We start from the raw sequence: 21,571 nt of genomic DNA, 5'->3' as shown, positions 1-21,571 counted from the left end.
TTTTTATTCTAGTGTGTTGTAGCACATTTAAATTATCTTTTCAGAGCACTCTGGAGATCATATAAAATCTTTCAAAATTTCTATTTGTTTTATTTGCAGAAAAGGATGACAATTTATATTGATTTCATTCAGGAGAAGATCCCCCACCAGTTGGAAATTAATTGGTCACTGCAAAATCCTAAATGGTAATGCAATGATAACTATTAAGCACACAAAACTACGATATTACAATACCGTCATAAAACCAGAATGCCTATATGGATCAGAGACACTAATTTTAAACAGGAAAACAGACAAAGAAAACATTCAGAAAAAGGAACGGAAGATCATAAGAAAAAATTTAGGCCCAAAACTTGTAGATGGACAGTATTGGCTCAGAGGCAAACAGGAAATCAAACAATACTCTAATATTCACAGTGACACTAGAAAACACAGATTAAGATTTTATAGACACATAAAAAAATGAATCTGGGCAGATTTACAAAGCAAATAGTTGAATTCTATGAAAACAGGAGCAAATCTAAAACAGACCCAATGAAATGGATTGGCAAAATCAAAACATATCTGAAACTAGCAGGAATTACACCAGAGGATATCCAAAACAGGGAACTCTTCAGATCCAAAATTCACAAGTGGCAAGTTGACCAAGAGGAGAAACCAAGGAAGAAGACTGGAACAACATGGTCTCAAGAAAGAAAAGAAGCCCACAGCAAAAGAATGAAAGACATATGGGCACAAAGAAAGGCAAATTCACGCCACTAAGTACTTTGCATAGTCCTAATGGGCTCATTCGCAGTCTTCACTACATTTGAGGTAGCAAAAGCATGCTGTATGTAAAATTATATGTTTCTCTGAAATTTTGGACTTTCTAGCTTCATTTCCTGCCACTCATTAACACGTAAAACTCCAAATAAATTTACATCAGCTTTTCATTACATTAAATCACAGTCACAGTAAGGCTATTACGTATGCAACTATTTTTATTTCAGAGTGATTGCACAATGGAAGTGACATCACATGGGAGCACAGACCGATTTTACTACCATATACACAAGTGAGGTAGGGAAAACCATACTTGCTTCCCACATTAAGCATTAAAGAGTCAATAGCATTTAATCATTTCCCAGGTATGGAGTACAGATGAATTTCATCAATCTGGTTTTGGTATATTCTTCATAAAAGCTTTAACTTTTTAGATCTGTTGTTAATATATGTCTTTACGCTACTAACCACTTAAACAGTGAAAAACAACATAGCAAACAATTAAGGATAATACTTTCATTTTTTATGTTAATAAGGCTAAAAATATTATAGCAATTTAATCACTTACCAGGAAAACACAGAAATTCTGTAGTAATGCCCTTATTTCTTAGGTTCTCAACAAGTTTCTTGCACTGGGTAGTTTTTCCAGATCTATCACATCCTTCAAATACTATTAGGGCACCTCTCTTTGTAATACTAGTCATTCTGGAAGACAGGTGGACCACATTTGAAAATCATTCTTAAAAGAGAGAGAGAGAGAGAGAGAGAGAGAGAGAGAGAGAGAGAGAGAGAGAGAGAAAAGAAAAAAAGGGATTTTACAAAACACCACAATTAATAATTGAAAACCAAGATACAAAGGCGATTTTCAATTATTCCAACTTAAATCTTTTAATAATTGCATGGAAAGAGCAATTTAAAAAAAAAAATCTTAACCCCTAAGAGAATCAAAATTCCAGGGCTTCTACAACTGAGGTATCTATGATCAGGATCTGACATGTGTCCACAGCAGTGGGAAAGCCTACTCAGAAATAACAGAAAACTACAGAAAGAAAAATGGATACTGTGCAAGACCAAACAATTAAGTGCACTATGGCTGCTAATACCTTGTACAGGCAATTTTTTCTTTGATATGACACAAACAATTTCTAATTTGTTACTATAACTGTCATGCCACTTATATACATTGCCTAAGTCTCAACTGACACAGATATCTATGTCCAAAATACTCCTCTATTTATTGCACAGCAGAATAGTAATTAAGGGCAGGAATAAAACTTTGTTGGAACTGACCTGGGCAATGCTAATGGTGTAACCAATGTCAACATTTGGAAGACAAGAATACAAAATGATAGGGAAGTTATTGCCTCATATTGTACAACAGAGAATGTCAGAACACTTGATTTGACACTTAGACGACAGTGCAGAGCATACACAACATTCTTCTGTAACAGTGCTAAATGTAGTAACTTCACCGAGGAATGACACAAGAGTGCCTTCCGGGCTGCAAACTTTGCATGAAGGAATGCTCTGAAGTTAATATTAGGTCAGTCAAGAACACTGACAGGCTCAAAAAATACAAGCACATTCAGTCAGCAGTGCTGTGGGAATCATGTAATTGACTAGGTAACCATTCACTCTCAGCTAGGTTAACTGTGCTAGTTGCAGGATGCCTTGGTGAATACAACAAAGTGTCTACAGCCACCACTGCTGCCACCTTGAAGTCCACTGCTACAAGTCCGTAGCCACCTGGCAGTGGAGGAACCTTCAATTCTGTGAGTTGCCTCACTGCTAGTCACAATGGTGAATGACTGAAGGTGAAGGGCAGGCCAATCTTCTATTAATGAAGCACTGATCTGCAACTGTGAGCTGTTCAAGCTGGGGAACAGGGTGCCTGTGTCGCCATTCCTTGGTAGTACAAGTATTGCTTTACCTGCTGTATCCTGAGACCACCTCTTGGGCTGCCTTTCACATCACTATCGGGTCTTCTCTGCCTACATGCCGTGTCAACAATCAACAATGGGGGCATGCAGATTTCTGGAACAGAGTTTAAGCACAGTTTCATTCAGTGAGAGCACCGAGGCTCTGACAGATCTCCACAGCCACATCAGGCTGTAGCAATGTGATGGCAACTGGACCCTTCTATGAAGAGGCTATGGCACTGACCTCAGAAAATGCTAGAACCAACACTGGCAGATTACTCACCAGTTGCTGATGTGTTACCATGCACCTTTGTACAATGGGAGCTCAGCACAGCCACTGCTGGAAAGCACTGGGAAGAAGATAGGAGTAATTGTAGAACTTCTGGAAATAAATGTCTGTCAACTGAATGATGTCTCATTAGTGCCCTGGTGCTCTACAGGACTCCAACAGTGCAACTTCGTTTGTCGATTCTGCACTCCTCTACATCTATACTCTGAAAACCACCATGAGGTGCACAGCAGAAGGTACGTCCCATTGTACCTATTATGAGTGTCTCTTCCTGTTCCATTCACATATGGGGTCCAAGAAGAATGATTATCTGAATGCCTCTATGCATGCAGTAATTATTCTAATCTTATCCCCAAGATCCCTCTGTGAGTGACATGTAGGGGGTGTTGACAATCCCTACAGTAATCAATTAAAGCTGGTTCTTGAAACTTGATTAACTGACTTTCTAGGGATAGTTTACATCTGTCTTCAAGAGTCTGCCAAGTCAGTTGCTTTGTATCTCTGTGATGCTCTCCCATGGATTAAACAAACCTGTGACCATGTGCTGTCTTTCTCTGTATGTTCAATATGCCCTGTTAGTACTATCTGGTAGGGGTCGAACAGACTTGAGCAATATTCTAGAATTGGTCACACAAATGATTTGCAAGCAATCTCTTTTGTAGACTGAAGGCACTTCCCCAGTATTCTACCAATAAACTGAAGTATACCACCTGCTTTACCCACAACTGAACCTATGAGATCATTCCATTCCATATCCATACAAAGCGTTAACACCCAGGTACTTGAATGAGTTAGTCGATTCCAACGGTAACTCATTGATAATATAGTCATAGGAAACTAGCTTTTTTCATTTTATGAAGTGCAAAGTTTTACATTTCTGAACATTTAGAGCAAGTTGCCAGTCTCTGCACCACACTGAAATCTTATCAAGATTGTCTGAATATTTATGGAGCTTCTCTCAGATAGTACTCCATTATGGATAACTGGATCATCTGCAAAATGCCTGGTCTTACTATTAATATTGCCTGCAATCTTCTTCTTCCTCCTCCTTTTTTTTTTACTATGACACCGTTTCAAATTCAGAATTATTTTACTTTTGTGGGTGAAAAGCACAGGAATATCATGACAGTCTTCCTATTGCTTGAAGTTCTCAGAATAGGCAGTCTTGTACTTGTTTTTAAATATAATCTGATGGATATTTCAAGCAAAAAAGGAAAATGCAATGTTTATGCTACTTTGAATTCATGGACTCAGCCCCTTCTTTCATTGAACAAGTTTCTCTTACTCAACTTCTTAACATCTAGCATCAAAAGTTTGTCCAAATATGCACTAATATAGTTATATATCTAAAAATAAAGATGCTGTTACTTACCAAAGATATTCAGACACAAGCATACAGTCTTTCCGCTCCCGGGATTGGAATGACTCCTTTCCCTCTCCCTTAAAACCCACATCCTTTTGTCTTTCCCTCTCCTTACCTCTTTCCTGACGAAGCAACCTTCGGTTGCGAAAGCTAGAAATTTGTGTGTGTGTTTTTTATTGTCTCCTATCAACATACCAACGCTTTAGTTTGGTAAGTAACAGCATCTTTATTTTTAGATATATTTTTCCCATGTGGAATGTTTCCCTCTATTATATTCATATAATATGTTTATATATTTACAATATTACTTAAGGTTTCTGATTTTCCAAAATAAGCACAAATGTTACAGAATTGCAAGATCAAGGAAAGATTTAAACAGAAATATTAATCTTCTGTAAAATTTATAAAACTGGACTTTACTCATTCTTTGCCTTGACCCTTCAACTGTTATGACTAATTTTTAATGCAAAATTGTATCATTTTATACAAACCAAAACCTGTATCATGTACATAACAAGTTGTTGATGAATAAATAACATCACAAAAGGTAACTCCAAAATTAAGCTGCTCAAAAATCAGGATTTTTTTTTTTAATTACCCTGGCTCCACTTCTACTTAAAAGTCAACAAATCATGCTCAAATAATTGTTGTCCAACTTCCTTAATAATGACTGTGTCAAAAATAGTAGTGTGCTGAATGTATGCTCAAATTATTCATATATTTATTAGTACACAACCTTCTTAGTCACTCTTTGTGGGGATTCCAACCTGGCTTCACAGCTACAAAAGGAGTTGAAAGTACTGTTTCTTCATTTGAATTCAAACTGTGTGTAAATTTTAGTTTATTGAACCTTGGTAAAGCTTTTTATTCTGGCAGTCATATAATGGTATTAAAACAGCTCTACTGCTATGGCTATAAAGCCACAGAGCTGCATTTGATTAAATCTTATCTAAGTTACGGACATTACACTTTAATGATGGGAATTCAAACTTTCTAAGACTTACACAAGAAGTTCCACATGGTTCCGAGCGAGGGCTTTTGCAATTCATAGTTGACATAATGACCTGCCTATTACTACACCTTGCAGGTCTCTGTACTCTATGCAGATCATGCAAATTTTGTTAATGGTGGAACACACTCAGAAGCACTAAAAAAAGAAAAAAAAAAGTGGGGGTGGAGGGTGAAGAAACTCTTTAAAATTTCTTACACATGTTCTGTGGAAATCAATCATTCTAAAATTGTAAATGTTCTGTATAGGCTGAGCAATAATGACAATGATGGTAGTGCAACTAATTGCCTTACCATCTTACCATTCATATTGAGCCAAAACTAACATGGATAACTAACAAAAACTGCCAGGTCCTTATAATTAATGTGCAGCTACTCACAAAGGTCCAGTGTGGACTGCAATTATCATATGGCAGTGAAACTTGGTAGATTTTCTAAGGTGTTAATGTGGAACCAATTTACACTGGAAAAAAAATTGTTCCAATTTTGGCCAATAGGTGCAAATCAGTGCTGTGAATTCAAGAAATGCATATAGAAATTTTTCCACATAAAGCATAATGTCAGTTTCCAGAATGAGATTTTCACTCTGCAGAGGAGTGTGCGCTGATATGAAACTTCCTGGCAGATTAAAACTGTGTGCCGGACCGAGACTCGAACTTGGGACTGGCAGAAATGAAGCTGTGAGGACGGGGTGTGAGTCGTGCTTGGGTAGCTCAGATGATAGAGCACTTGCCCGCGAAAGGCAAAGTGTCTCGGTCTGGCACACAGTCTTAATCTGCCAGGAAGTTTCATAATGTCAGTTTTATTGTAAACCACTACTTACACATTGAGTTCCATAAAAACACCGGTAACATCGAGATACTGTGCAGCAGCAGATTAGAGCCCACACTGGACCTCGATAAGTAGCTGCACTTTAATAATAATCACCTGGTATGTACTGGGTGTAAAAAAAAGGTGCGGCAAAACATTCAGGAAACATTTCTGACACATAGAAGAATAAAATTTAGTATATGGATCCGAGTCTAGCATGCTTTATTTCCATGTTGGAGCTTGTTTTCTATTTCTCTTCATAATCATGAGTAACACACAAAAACTGAACATACCACCTTTACATGAAACATTTTCTCACATGAAATGTTCAAAATACCCTCTTGGTTATGTTTGGTTAGAATGTATAGGATGTTGTAATTCTCAAGTTCACTGCTAAAGCTTGTTACTCCATTTAAATGAAGGTAATGTTGACATGTGACTCACTTCATTGTTTGTGTTTACAGGTGACTAACTTAATTGCTCTACTAGCATCATTTACATAGTATCCATCGCCTGTTTGATGTTAATCATGGACGTGGTTCCCGGAACAGTGCAATGGAAGTGTACTTGAATCCGGAGTTGGCGGAAGCCTAATTGCTGTATGGATTAGCACATGGTAATGGCTATGCCACTCTACATTAGTATCAAGACAGATTTTTAGAATGACAGTGTCCTGACAGGTGAAATGTTGGAGCAATTTATTGTCGTCGTAAGGGGTATGCAACATATAAGCCCCCCCGGCTGGAGGAGGCCAAGAAGGATGAGGACACCTCAACTGAAGAAGGAACTTCTTTGTGCAGTTGGCAACAACTGTAGTGTCAGTGTATTATCTGCAACAAGTAATGTTTGTGACATGACTGTCTGCAGAGTACTAAATGAGAACCAGCTATACAAATGTGCTGTTCACGAATGAAGTTTTCTTTCAAAGTTGATGATTAATGTGTTGAAGGGTTGTAGAAACTGGGCTCCAACATGGAAATAAACCAGTTCCAGACCAACATCCATATAACATATTTTATCGCTCTATTTGTGAGAAATGTTTCCAGAAAGTTTGATCATACTTGTTTTTACACCTTGTATACACAAAATTACCCCAAACCACATTTTTCCTAACCAAGCTTGTTGCAAGCTGCAGGTTGTGCAGTTGACAGAAGTTGTGCAATTTAAATGCTATTTTCCAACTCTTATTCCAGTTTTCACAACCATCTAACCTATGGATTACTACTGTGAGGAAATTTATTGACAGTGTAAAGTGTGTCTACTTAGCAACTGTTGCATCCCTTTGCATACTTATTTGTTGGGTGCAGAAGCACAAACAAGAATAGTCTATACATGACCATGACAAACACCTCACACATGCAGGGATACAATTATTCAACATGCCACCAAGGCAAGCACGCACTGTGTCACATATTTGGTTTATGAAAAATTTATTTTATGCAAGAGACGATTCTGAACATGTGATAAAATCATTCTTTTCCCTTACCGCTGCTGTAACTCCAACTGTTAATAATATTGGTATTGATTTGTGTGTACTGTACAGTACAGTAGGCTACCATTAATAATTATCATTTAGCTACTTACCTATATTTTAATGTTATTAATATGTTGTACAGGCTGTAAGTTATTTATATTTAAAACGTAGTTAATAGATTTCCTATCAAGCAACAAGGCCTGTACTGTATGCAGGCATCTCTTGAACAAACTGTGACATCACTGATAGTATGCACAATGATAGATGATGGATAAATAAAAAAGTAACATGGATACTAACTTAGAAAATTTCACGAACCAGTACTCATGGACGGAAGGTCTTTTGAGTTCATCTCGCATCAGGATAAACAGTTAGGATATTAGATCAACAAACCACAGTGGTGCAATTAGCATTCTGCCCATGTCCCACAAGTGAATGTGCCTGACATATGTGGTTTCCTTATTTTGGCTGTTTTCAGCTTTCGGCGACAAAACCACCGGGTTAAGTGTTGCTGAGGCATAGTTACTACAAGGTATCGTCGACCCGGTAATTCCTAACATATCAACTAAATTGCTTCTGTTGATTTCACTGTGGGTACTTGGTGTAACATGATTACACGGGTAAAATTTTTTGTTGGTATGATTACTGCTCGTTCATTATCTTTAGCTGATATTAGGAAACGCAGTTTCAATTCACCGACGCTTGACTGTTTTCAGACTCGTAAAACTGCCTTAAAGTGTTGTACGGCTTATGGATGTATAAAGAATTGTTATTCCACAGTAATACAAATATATATGTGATTGTTAATCCATAACAGTACCTTTCCAATACTGCATATAACTTAGGTAAACTTACTTGCTGAAATCGTGTGCTCTCTACATTCAAAAAGTAACGGTTCGAAAGTGGCATTATTTGCAAATTACGAAAATGTGACTTCTTACACTTGACCTGCTAAGGATGATCAAGTTCACATAATCCGTTCAGATCTCGTCGGTTTCATGTTGCGCTCTTGTAGTGTGAAACTCAACTGTAAACAAACACACGCCAGTCTGACTAAAGCCAAATTTTAGTTCAGGTGTCGGCACTGAGCTGTCAAGTTGGCGGTAAACTTGAACTAGCTAAAATGTAGGTTCTCAAATCTTATTTACTTTTTTATTTATTAGCCCATAAGATAGCTTTAAGGCTACATAAGGTAATATCCATAGTTACATACATATGTAGCATATTTTCTCCAATCATGTCTTAGCAAAATAAATGGAATGTAATTAACTGCGCTCTTTACCACTGGTGAATGTGTGCTGCACTTTTTTGCCACCTGTCATGCCATGGGTCAAAGCGAGTTATCAAACAGCATTAAAGGTCGGGACACACATGTCAGGACCGTGTCCGTGCCGAGACACGTCCGAGTATCGGCCGTCACCTGGACTACGAAATACAACATTAAAACAAATGCAGCGGGCCCCACTTGACCGGGCCGTGCACGGGGAACGTCAACGGGCCGGGGCCGGGCCGGGCGGGATTCGCCGTGTTTAAATTTTCACGTGACGGACACGGCCTGACGGTGGGGTTGTCTTGTGAGCTGTGCAACTGCGCAAAACTGTTCTGTGTACAAAACATGGATGTGGAACGACTAATAGAGGAAGTTCGTAAGTTTCCTGTTCTTTACGATCAGGGAAGTGAAAACTACAGGAATATCGAGTACAAAGACAGAGTTTGGAAGGCAATTGCAACAGATCTACAAGCCAAAGGTAACATAAAAACTATACAAGTTTTAATACCCGAAAGATATTTATTTACTTTTTATTTTACAAACAGATGTTTGGTTTATGTCATCGTTATATCGCCAAGGCGACATGTTCTTGCCATTCCACAGTCCCTTGTGGAGAGTTCAGGAATTTTTTGAGTTGTTCTCGTACAGCAAATGCAGCATCTGTTGATCTCCCACGAATTCGAGGTAGGTTTCGAAGATTTGATGAACTTCCGGATCCCTCATCAGTTTCCGTTTGATCCATCCTCTGTTCGGGCACCCTATAACCTTCCATTTTTCGAATAAAGTTGTACAGTACACACGCAGCCGTCACAATCATTGTAAGGTTATTAGGATCTCCCTGAAGGATTCTTCTAAATATTCGAAATTTCTGTTGCAATATACCGAATGCATTTTCGGATATTCTTCTTGCCCGACTCAAACGATAATTAAATATAGCCTTGTCATTTGTTAAGTTCCTGCCAGGATATGGTCGCATCAAGTATGTTTTGAGAGGGAAAGCTTCATCGCCTACAATTACCATTGGAAGTTCAACATCAGTTCCGGGTAAAGTTTTACTCTTTGGGACGCTAAGCGTATTGTTTTCCAATGACTTTCCAAGATTTGAATTTACTAGAATGCCTCCATCAGAGTTTTTTCCGTACGCTCCCACGTCTATTGCAATAAAATTATAACATGGGTCAACCAGAGCAAGAAGCACAATGGAATATGTTTTTTTGTAATTCCAATAGAGACTTCCTGAGTTGTTTGGAGCCTGTATTGTTACGTGCTTTCCATCTAAAGATCCAATGCAGTTTGGAAACTGCCATTTTGTCCAAAACTCCTCAGCTATAGCATTCCATTTTTCTTCATTCGGCACAGGCATCACCTCTTCTAACAATAAATCGATAACTGTTCTAGAGGTGTCATGGACGATAGCTGCAACTGTGGATTTTCCCAACCTGTAGCTGAAGGAAATAGTTTTAAAGGAATCTCCTGTAGCAAGGAACCTGAAAAAAATTGAATGTATAAGATGAGAAATACTGTATAATCTATAAAATATTTGCAGCATTTTAAACATTGTAATATAAATACGCGATTTAAAATATTTTTGCTACAGGTGGAATAGAGGAATGCAAAAAAAAATGGGCATCTGTTCGTGACCAACTAAGGAAGACCTTGCAGAAAAGGAAAACTGTTTCAGGACAAGCTGCTGTTCATCAACATAAATACAAGTATGAAGATCTCTTAACGTTCCTGCTACCTTACATGGTAGAACAAGAAACAGTTTCCAATGTTCCTTACACGCAAGACAATAATGAGCATAAACAAGAATCAAATACAGATTCCCAAGAGGAGCAGTCGATTGTTGAAAACGAAAAAGTGTCTACACAAGAAGACATTGCAGATGAAGAATGGATCATTAAAACCCAGGATAGTGAAACAGAGAATTTGATAGAGCGCACTCGGCATTCCCAGACGCCCTCAGCTCATTCGTCCGTCACTTCAAAGAAGAACACGTTTATGAAACCACCACTGAAACGAAAATTTCAGCGTGAGGTTAAACCACAAGAATCTGCATCAAGCCAGCTCATGGCTGAAAAACAGAGAGATATACAAAACCCAGTTGATGCTTTTTTGGCTGGTATAGCACCAGCCCTAAAATCATTGCATCCACTACTGTTTCATCAAGCTAAAAGTAGGATTTTTTCAATTGTACAAGACTTTGAACTGAAGCAACTCATGAATGACGTATCAGTCCATCAATTCACTCCATCATCCTCCAATTTCTCAGCAAAATCTGTTTCAACACCATATCCTTCACCTGTGGGAAACGAGTCAACAGAACCTACACAGCAGCTTTCGGACCTGCAAAGGGATTCGCACAATTCGTATATAAATAACCAAAGCCATCGTCCTCCAAGTTCCCCTGCATCCTCATCAGCTTCAGAAACTAATTCACTGAATAGTCCTCATTTGTTTTTCTTAGGGTAGTAGAAATTTAACTGTATTATTTACTAACTTATGTATTTATCTTTCAATTACTAAAGTAATAAAATAAAAATGCTGTCCTTAAAACTTCTTATTTATTTGTGTTCTGTGTACTTTTCTTTAACCTACCGTAAAAAAACAGCCAGTCGTTCTTTGGGTGAAACTGATACTCTCCAGAACGTGTCATTTTTTCTCAGCCTTGGTTCTAGTTTCTTTAAAAGTTCACAGAAGGTGTACTGCGTCATCCTGAAATATTCATAAAACTTAGTCTCATCATCTACTAGGGGAGAAAATAGCGTTCGAAACTCTCCCTGTACTGGTCTTGTTTTCCAGGCACTGTGGATCCATAATTTTCTTCTTCTTGTTTGCCTTCGTTCGTTTTCCTCTTCGTCTAAAGCAAGTGCTATAAGTCCTAATTCACTATTACGAAAATTAGTGAACATGTTTTACAGCTTTCACAAACAGAAACACAGCTCACCGCGTCCGAGTCACTACAAGGAACAACAGAGACACGGACGTGCCCCAGTCATGTGTGGCCCCTGCAGGAACGGACCGGAGTACGGCCGTCACTCGTCCGACGCTCGGCCCTGACACGGCCCGGACGTGTGTGTCCCGACCTTAACTCGGACTAACGGGATTTCGAGTCAACACGAGTTAGATCTTTACCACAGTCTAACATTGTGTCTTTACTAAATCGATTTGTGTTCACGCGGTACGCGGCGGTCGCCGCTATCGATGACAGGTTGGTAGGAGTTATCGTCGTCGTGCCGACTGAACACGAGTTGAACCGATTGGTTTAGTGCCTCCAGAATGGGACATCACTCACCGCGATCTCTAAAAATGCAGTAGCTTATTATGATTTATTTTGTTTGATCGAAATTCGCTACACGTTTGATAAGTGTTATTTACAAGTGGGTCTATACATAACATAAACGTCATAACACCTCGCAAATATATATCTATATTAAAATTTTGAGCGGCAACCATTCATGAAGATGGCGACGCATTCGGCTACCTTAAAATCATCCGATCACTGTCCAAACCTCACAGCAAATTCAAATTACCTCATGAGTGTATTTTCAAATTCAGCCTGCAGTGTGGCACCCATTAATGCTCGTGTCGAGACATTTGGCTGCCTTAAGGTCATCAGATCGTCGACAAATTATTACAACACATTCCAGTTATCACCATCTTCAATATTTCGAAACTGTGGCCTGCCGCACGGTTTGCAGTAATACCCAAGAATAGGCATTTGGCTACCTTATGATCGACCAATGGCTGTCAAATATATACTGCGAATTTTGGATGTTTCACTCCTATATTTTCAAGATTTCAGACTAAAACATCTGATATTGTGATCTATAGTGCGGTATTCGTGAACAGGTATTTGGCGACCTTACGATATTCCGACAGCTGTCAAACTCCATATAACACGTTTCAGGTTTTTCTCAAGTCTGTCATCAAAATTTCAAACTGGAAGACAAAAAATTGCAGCCCGTAGCACGGTATGAAATCATTACTCGTGAACAGGATTTTGGTCACCTTATGATCAAGCAACGTCTGTCACTATTTATACTGCGAATTTTGAATTTTTCACAAGTCTGTTTTCAATATTTGAAACCAGAAGATCCAATATTGCGACTTGTAGTGCCACTTGCAGTTAGAATCGTGAATAGCCATTTGGCAATCTTGCTATCGCGTTGTAGCTCCCAAACTAAAAGTGATAGGAATGTAATTTAAATTGATGTATACACAGCTGGTGTTACTGATTCCAGTGCATGATAGAAACAACTATTGTTCCATTTAAAAAATTATATCTTTTTGCTGTAATTCCTTGGATAATACACTCCTGGAAATGGAAAAAAGAACACATTGACACCGGTGTGTCAGACCCACCATACTCGCTCCAGACACTGCGAGAGGGCTGTACAAGCAATGATCACACGCACGGCACAGCGGACACACCAGGAACCGCGGTGTTGGCCGTCGAATGGCGCTAGCTGCGCAGCATTTGTGCACCGCCGCCGTCAGTGTCAGCGAGTTTGCCGTGGCATACGGAGCTCCATCGCAGTCTTTAACACTGGTAGCATGCCGCGACAGCGTGGACGTGAACCGTATGTGCAGTTGACGGACTTTGAGCGAGGGCGTATAGTGGGCATGCAGGAGGCCGGGTGGACGTACCGCCGAATTGCTCAACACGTGGGGCGTGAGGTCTCCACAGTACATCGATGTTGTCGCCAGTGGTCGGCGGAAGGTGCACGTGCCCGTCGACCTGGGACCGGACTGCAGCGACGCACGGATGCACGCCAAGACCGTAGGATCCTACGCAGTGCCGTAGGAGAACCGCACCGCCACTTCCCAGCAAATTAGGGACACTGTTGCTCCTGGGGTATCGGTGAGAACCATTCGCAACCGTCTCCATGAAGCTGGGCTACGGTCCCGCACACCGTTAGGCCGTCTTCCGCTCACGCCCCAACATCGTGCAGCCCGCCTCCAGTGATGTCGCGACAGGCGTGAATGGAGGGACGAATGGAGACGTGTCGTCTTCAGCGATGAGAGTCGCTTCTGCCTTGGTGCCAATGATGGTCGTATGCGTGTTTGGCGCCGTGCAGGTGAGTGCCACAATCAGGACTGCATATGACCGAAGCACACAGGGCCAACACCCGGCATCATGGTGTGGGGAGCGATCTCCTACACTGGCCGTACACCACTGGTGATCGTCGAGGGGACACTGAATAGTGCACGGTACATCCAAACCGTCATCGAACCCATCGTTCTACCATTCCTAGACCGGCAAGGGAACTTGCTGTTCCAACAGGACAATGCACGTCCGCGTGTATCCCGTGCCACCCAACGTGCTCTAGAAGGTGTAAGTCAACTACCCTGGCCAGCAAGATCTCCGGATCTGTCCCCCATTGAGCATGTTTGGGACTGGATGAAGCGTCGTCTCACGCGGTCTGCACGTCCAGCACGAACGCTGGTCCAACTGAGGCGCCAGGTGGAAATGGCATGGCAAGCCATTCCACAGGACTACATCCAGCATCTCTACGATCGTCTCCATGGGAGAATAGCAGCCTGCATTGCTGCGAAAGGTGGATGTACACTGTACTAGTGCCGACATTGTGCATGCTCTGTTGCCTGTGTCTATGTGCCTGTGGTTCTGTCAGTGTGATCATGTGATGTATCTGACCCCAGGAATGTGTCAATAAAGTTTCCCCTTCCTGGGACAATGAATTCACGGTGTTCTTATTTCAATTTCCAGGAGTGTAACACAATAAACTATTTTAGTAGCAGACAGTGTAACGATTCTTATGGTGATCCACCGCAATAAATATTTCCATCGCCTATTACTTCGTAACTTACAGAGGCAAACACATTTAGTGGAACACCCTATATTTGTCTGCGTGGCTGCCGAGTCTCTCCACCCTTTCCCCTAGCCACATGGTTCTGCTATCTTTGATGGGGAGCGTTTGATGATGTTTGGTTTTTGGGGCACTCAACTGTGTGGTCATCAGCGCCCGTACAAAGTCCCAACTTTTTCACAGTCCAATTTTTCACACAGTCCAATCTAGCCACTGTCACGAATGATGATGATGATGACGATATGATGAGGACAACACAAACAATCAGTCCCTGGGCAGAGAAAATCCCCAACCCGGCTGCGAATCGAACCCAGGACCTCGTCATCTAGAGGCAGCAACGCTAGCCACTAGACCATGAGCTGCAGACTTGGTGGAGAGAGTGACCCACCGTTCGACTCCCTGTGCATTCAGTCTTACCCAGAAGTGTCAATTGTTGGGGGAGTTCTTAGTGTACAGCTGCTATGTAGTGCAGGGTTTTAAGCAGTCACTGTTGATGAGACTGTCATGGAGCTTCATCTCAATTGATTCCTTGATGATACTCCCCTGAAAGCCTCTAGTTCTGCATAAAATTTTTGTTTTCTGAAATTCTAGCATATGTCACACACTGAGGCTGAGTTCTACCACTGTCGATATACCTTTATGGCCTAGACGTATGTATCTAGTACCGTATGTTCCATTAATGTTGTAAGATGCAGTGCCGTGTTTGCCCAATCTACTGGTGGCCACACAAGGGATGCTATATCTGCAGTATCTTGTGGCAGCGTGGCTTTCTTTTGTTCTTTACCTGCACTTACCTGTGAACTCGTTGCAGCAGATCAATGGTAGGAAAGCCGAGCAGAAACCTACTGTACTGCAACTTGCACCAGGCTGCATACAACGTAACTATTCCAAAAACCAGGAAAAGGTCTTAATTTTGAATGAAATGTGGAAATACTGGTAAAACTTTGGTATATTCTGAAACTCGATAATGTACATATTCACTGCCAAGCCTGTGCTAATCTTAACACAGTCATGCACAAACCCTTTCATTCACGTTAGCAAGTTTTTGGTAACTTATTTCCTGGAACCTGAACGGCTGCTAAGCATGGATTATTCTTATATAAAAATGCTCGCCACCAATCTGCTCAATATGCCATGCGAATTTACTGTCTTTTCTCATACACAAAATTACTTAAAAAATCCGTACTTTCTAAAAAACCACACCGGAATAAATATGCCTTCAGTTTAAAAAACTTTTGGAACATGTAGCACAACTAAAATCGACAAATTATAACTTCCTTTGGAGCTCTTACTACACAAGACCGTATCATGGAAAGACTGGGCTCCGACTTCTCTGAACTGCTGTAAGCATTCTGTATCTCCAAGTGAAACTGATTGGTCAGTTTTCTTTAAGGCCAATAGAAAAACATTATTCTCCCGCGTTAGTCCGTGCTTTTAATGGCTATCCAATCAACAAATAACACACTTTCGAACTGTACTTTTTTCAGAAATAAAAATTAATATTCTGATATTTTGTTTGTACTTTAAATTATTAACTTTTTCCATTTGCACTCGAATTAGCTTTCCTTTTATCATAAAGTTACTTTACATATTATGATACAAAACTCCCCGTCGTGTGCATTCACAGTCTCTTAAAAACATCTCACGCTAGTTCGTACAGTGTTTATCAGTAGAACAATGCTCTACATATTTACTTTAGACCACATTCACGCATCATTCACACTACTAAAAACATATACAAAACCGTACAAACATAAATAAACAAAAAAACCTTCAAGAAATAAACAAAACTATTCACAAAACATTCTCTTGAACTGTTTCCTGAATGTCTATGTGCCCTACGTACTCGACTGAACCAGTTTCAGACCATGTGTCACTGTGCAGGCACGAGTCATTCTCCTGATACATAAGCCCTATGCAGGAGCGATGTAAGGCGCCACGCTTCAATCTGTGTCTGCAGTTGTAGTTTGCCATTCACTGAGTGAAGCATATTTTCAGTTTTTCGTGGTGATTGGAAGATGGCCTTGATATTTTTCTTCAAGGATTCTCGCAGGGAATAAAGGCGAATTTCTCTTCCTCTGCCTCTGCCTCCTCTTTGAGGACAGTTATATCATTAATTTTCTTTAATGCATGTCTAATCTGCGCTTTGCTGTACCCTTTGGCGAAACACATCTCTAAGGTGTTGCAGCTGAGAAGAGAGGCTGTCTTTGTCACAAATGGCATTTTCCCTGCGTAACAGAGTCGTTAGAACAGTGTACTGCTACATCAGATGGTGACACCTCGTTACATGAATGTACAGATCCATGTGAGTCTTCTTTTTCTAGACTGCATATCCTAGGGTACTGTCTGCTATTCTTCTTACTAGAATGTCCACAAATGGAAGATACCCATTCTATTGTAGTTCCGTCATGAGCTGTGTTTTGGTGGACGCCATTCAGGCTGTGCAGGAACTTATTCAGGACCTCTCTGCCATATTCCCACACAGCAAAGGTGTCTTCCACGTAACAGAAGAAGATTTTAGTTTTGAGCTATGCAATGTTTAATGCCATCTCCTCAAAGTACACCATATGGAGAGTAGCAATCCCGACAGCAGGCGGCGAGCTCATGACTACTTCATCAACTTGTTCATAGAACTCACCACATTTAAAGTAGATTGTGGTCAGTACCTGTTTAAATGGCTTCGCCAGCCAAATTCGTGGCCAAACTGAAACACATGCGACTGCAGAATGACGATCTGCTCGCGAGCTTCGACATAACACCTCTTCTCCCACAAGCACCACTTCAAGACCCCTTGATTCTCTTAGCAGATCATTTTGAGCCCCAAATGGTGAAGCAAATAAAGCGCTGCGATGTGCATGTTCAAGGAATAAAGGTAAACCAACAGTGGCAGAACACACCCTCAACGAGGGACATGCATTCGAATTTCAGAAAAAAAATGTTGTGCTGAGCTACAGTCTTTTGGGAGGACATTATAAATTAATCGCTACCAGCTAAGTTCTACATTGAATCATGCATTAGTAGCTCTATGCCAAGAACACACCCAGCAGTTGACGTTTCTCAAGTCTGGGTAAGACTGAATGCATTGAGTGTCAAACAGCAGTCCGTGCAACCCCCCCTCCCCACCCCCCACCCTCCCCCATCACCACAGGTCCCTAAACCCTAAACCCTGCGTGTTGGGAAGGGATTTATTTTATTTATTTATTCTTTGGGCAGGGCCTCTAGATGATGTTTCAGCTGACACTATAGTGTGCATCATACAATTTTATTTATACAATAAATGTACAGTAAACAAAACAGGATTATATTTTATTGGTACTCATGCGATTATTATGTATTTTCTGTTACAGTCAGCAGCTAACATGTAATCTGACGGCAGCCACTCAGTTTTATATATATATGTGAGATGCCTCTGCAATGTTGACAAAGCTCAGCCTGAGCCAGTGAAGCGAGTGCATAACTGCTGTTGTGAACTACACTACTGTGGCTGATGGAAAGCTATGATGGTGTGCTTGTGCTGTAGCTTTTGTGGAAAGCAAATTGTTACTGTGTCACTCTCACTTGTCGTGTTTTTGCGTACAGCAAGGTCAAATGAGACAGACAGAAGAAAGTTGATGCAGTGAAGGGGCCTTCAGTCATGAAACTCAGCGAGTTACTGATCAACAGGACAAGGAAGACAACCACACACTTATCTCTCTCCTCCACATCCAATGCAGAGGTACAGTATGGACAGGGATGTGTGACAAGACAGCCAGCTACTGCAAGAACAAAGTCGCCTCGAGTCTGTTGACTCTGATGTCACTATCGAGCTGCAAGCAGCGGGCATGGTCGACTGCAGGGCACTCGAGAATACTGTGGTCGCACATATCGTTGAGGTGTCGAGGGACAAGAAGACGCCACCACAACAGCATGACAACATGACGAAAGTGCTCATCCATGGATTGCCTTGGATTTGCGATGAGGCAGCTGTCAAAGAAGGGCTGTTGCAGGCTAGTTTTGTGGATGCAGCAACCAAGAAGGAGCTGCCACTGTCTGTCATCACCGTGCAAATGACACATGAAAGCTCCTTGGCTTCCTGATCGAAATAAAGACCCTCCCTCCAGGCCTGGATGCTAAGCCAGGAAGAGGGCCATATGGCTAAATTTTGACACAGTGCCCTGAGATGTGTCAACTGCTCGCTGCAGCATGAGAGCTGCACCTGTGACAGAAGAAGCTCTGATATGTGCGCACTGTGACTTGCCTTATGTCTCTGGCCATGTCTGAGCCACAGACCAGAAGACCATTACCAAGGAAAAACGCCATTAATGGGGAAGGCGCCAACAGAGGGCAGCAGCACAAGCAAGAAGTGAGCAGACAACTGCCGCTTCCGCCGACTACGATGGACCATAATATTTCACTACGGGCAGTGGTGTGAGAGGCTGGCCACAAGCAGAAAAGTGTACAGTGTAGCCAGCACCTGAGACATGGTAGATGATTGCCGACTGCAATGAGCCGGAATATCGCGCCAGCGGCTAGGGAGGGGGAAGGGGGCGGGAACCAGCTGTCAGAATAAGGGGGTGCAGTGCAGCCAGCAGCTGAGAAGGACAAGAAGAAGAAGTGGGCGACCCTCCCATTTACTGAAGTCGACCATAGGGGAACTGTTCCTCAAAGATGCTATGACGAAAGAGAGTTGCATACAAGACTGTCTTTATGGCAAATGCCGAAAAAGCCAACTACCAGCTACGAACTCAGTATGAGGTGATTATCAAAGCCTCACTGTCTTCCAAGATGATACATAGAATTGCCTTAAAGGGTAGTCAAGCTGAGGCAGTGGAGCTCCCCAACCAATGATATCCTGGATCGTGAGGGGGAGGGGCCACTGCTGGCAGCACAACTGAGAGGTATGACACATGAAGCTACAGCCAACCTGGGCCTGCTGCCACACCCAGTCACCACTGATGGAGTGCTGCAGAGGAAGCCCCACAACAGCACATGGCACTACCACACAGATTTGTGAAGAGCAGATGGCTATGACATGGCCATCAAGCTGCATGATGCCCACTACTAATGTAACCTATCTCTACATTCGCTGGAGATAGCAACCAAGTCCTCTTCTGTCCATTCCATCTCCAAATGAGCTGGTATCAGTGGGACTCTGACCGAGACATATGGACAACATCACAATCCTGCATCCCGTGATAAACTCAATTCATATAACTAATCGGTGCAGAGGTGACAGCAGAACTTTATGTGATGATTGCAGTGCTAGTGCAGTCATGGAGGGTGTCCATTCTTATTGAAAAAAACTCTAGACTTAATCGCTGCTACTGAGCACACTGATGTTGGAACTTATGAGGACTGTGACATCATGCCCTGCTGCTAGCATTAGTAAAGTTGTTGTGTGTCATTCGTAAAACACTAGCAATTATCGTGTAATGCTGCAGCAAGGGCTCAGTTAGTCGTACAGACACTTTTGCTGTGGAGAATATGCAGTCTGCCACGATGGAGATCAAGATGGTGTGCCCTTCCTACATCAGTACAAAGACAAGGCATGGGTGGAGCTGCACGGCCCCCTGACGACTGCTGCAACCTCGCCATTATCGAGAGACAGGCACAAAGCATGGACAACTTCATGCCAGTCAAGACTGCTGCTGCCAAATACTTCATAGTGGCGCCCAAAAAGAAGATGATGCCACCATGCAGTGGGAGAAGTCAACTGAGACACTACTATGAGGACTTTCATGGATCTGCAATGAGGCAACAGTCAAGAAGGGACTGCTCTGTTGCATGCAGGGTTTGTAGATGTGGCCATAAAACTCCACAACCAAACAAACAGAAAAGAACAGCTACTCTTCATCATCGCCAAGCCAGTGGCTGATCCTCAGCGAAACAAATGTAGCAGCGAGATCTTTGATTTGCAGAATCTCCTTGGCTTTCCTGTTAAAGCCGAGATCCTCCCTTCATGCCTGGATCCTTAACCTCAGCGCTCTAGGTGCCAGGGAGAAGGTCACATAGCAAAAGACTGTCACAATGCTATGATGTGTTTGAAGTACTCAGGTGAGTACGTCAGCTGCACCTGTGACAGAAGAGCAAGCCAAGAGGAATTGTTGGAGGACACAAAGACATGGAAAGGCCATGACCTTGCATCCAGAGCTGAGCAGAGGCAAGCCAGCAAGGACTTCCCCTCTCACATGGATGGCCATCACCACCACCAGTAATAGAGACGAGGGGGGAAACCTCATGAGCACTGCAGAGTAGAGGCAGTCAGCATCAGCCAGCTATGAAGAACAAGTTACCGTAATGGCAGAAAGTGGCACATAAACAATTTGTGTAACAGATGCCTGGTGCACCCTGGTAGATGCTGCCCTGTAAGAAGCAGAGAAAAAAGTCAGGGAGGATGCTCATCTCCTGCTGTTGGAAGTCTACAATTGGCAAACACAAATGGAGTCATGAGTGGCACAAACCAATGAGCAGAGGGGCACAATGACATTCTCACAAATTGAGGCACCCACACCAATAACAGGGAATGCAGACGATCATGACATATGGGCCAAAGTTGGTCATGTTGATCTTTCGAGTGGTCCACACAATGGAAGTCATCACAGCAGAAGCAGCTCCAACACCTGCAAAGGGACATGGGCAGGATCAGCTGCAAGTCACAGAGTGTTGAAAGAGTCGGTCAACACAGCATAATGATGCCTCCCAAGTGATTTAAAAACTACAAACTGAGTATGGAGAAAGAGCAAAGGCTACACAGACAACAAAGTAAGGAATACAGCCTCACTCCGACTGGGAAACACCCTGTGGACTAAAAAACTGCTAACACTAGCAGTTCTAGACAGGATTTGAGGAGGTTTCTCATGGCTGTG

At 41.9% G+C, this 21,571-nt stretch overlaps 1 protein-coding gene across 5 annotated transcripts in view; it reads right to left on the bottom strand.

Moving 5' to 3' along the window:
• LOC124613785 (thymidylate kinase) overlaps positions 1 to 8,932 on the bottom strand; it is a 66,395-nt gene extending 57,463 nt beyond the window's left edge. The window contains exons 1-3 of one of the 5 annotated variants that reach the window (XM_047142505.1): positions 8,481 to 8,714; positions 2,693 to 2,796; positions 1,331 to 1,467 (exon numbers count right to left, since the gene is read on the bottom strand). In XM_047142505.1, coding sequence (XP_046998461.1) covers positions 1,331 to 1,466 — 136 coding nt within the window. In that variant the 5' untranslated portion in view covers position 1,467; positions 2,693 to 2,796; positions 8,481 to 8,714. Of the gene's footprint in view, positions 1 to 1,330; positions 1,468 to 2,692; positions 2,797 to 7,925; positions 8,223 to 8,480; positions 8,715 to 8,907 lie in introns of those variants that run through there. The other 4 variants (XM_047142507.1, XM_047142504.1, XM_047142506.1 and 1 more) reach the window with 4 other exon arrangements.
• Positions 8,933 to 21,571: the final 12,639 nt, after the last annotated feature.

This window comes from Schistocerca americana, chromosome 4 (genome assembly GCF_021461395.2).
Source record: "Schistocerca americana isolate TAMUIC-IGC-003095 chromosome 4, iqSchAmer2.1, whole genome shotgun sequence".
In the NCBI taxonomy this organism is placed as follows: domain Eukaryota; kingdom Metazoa; phylum Arthropoda; class Insecta; order Orthoptera; family Acrididae; genus Schistocerca; species Schistocerca americana.
The sequence above is the reverse complement of the archived record's forward strand: the minus strand, read 5'-3'. Positions and strand labels throughout refer to the sequence as shown.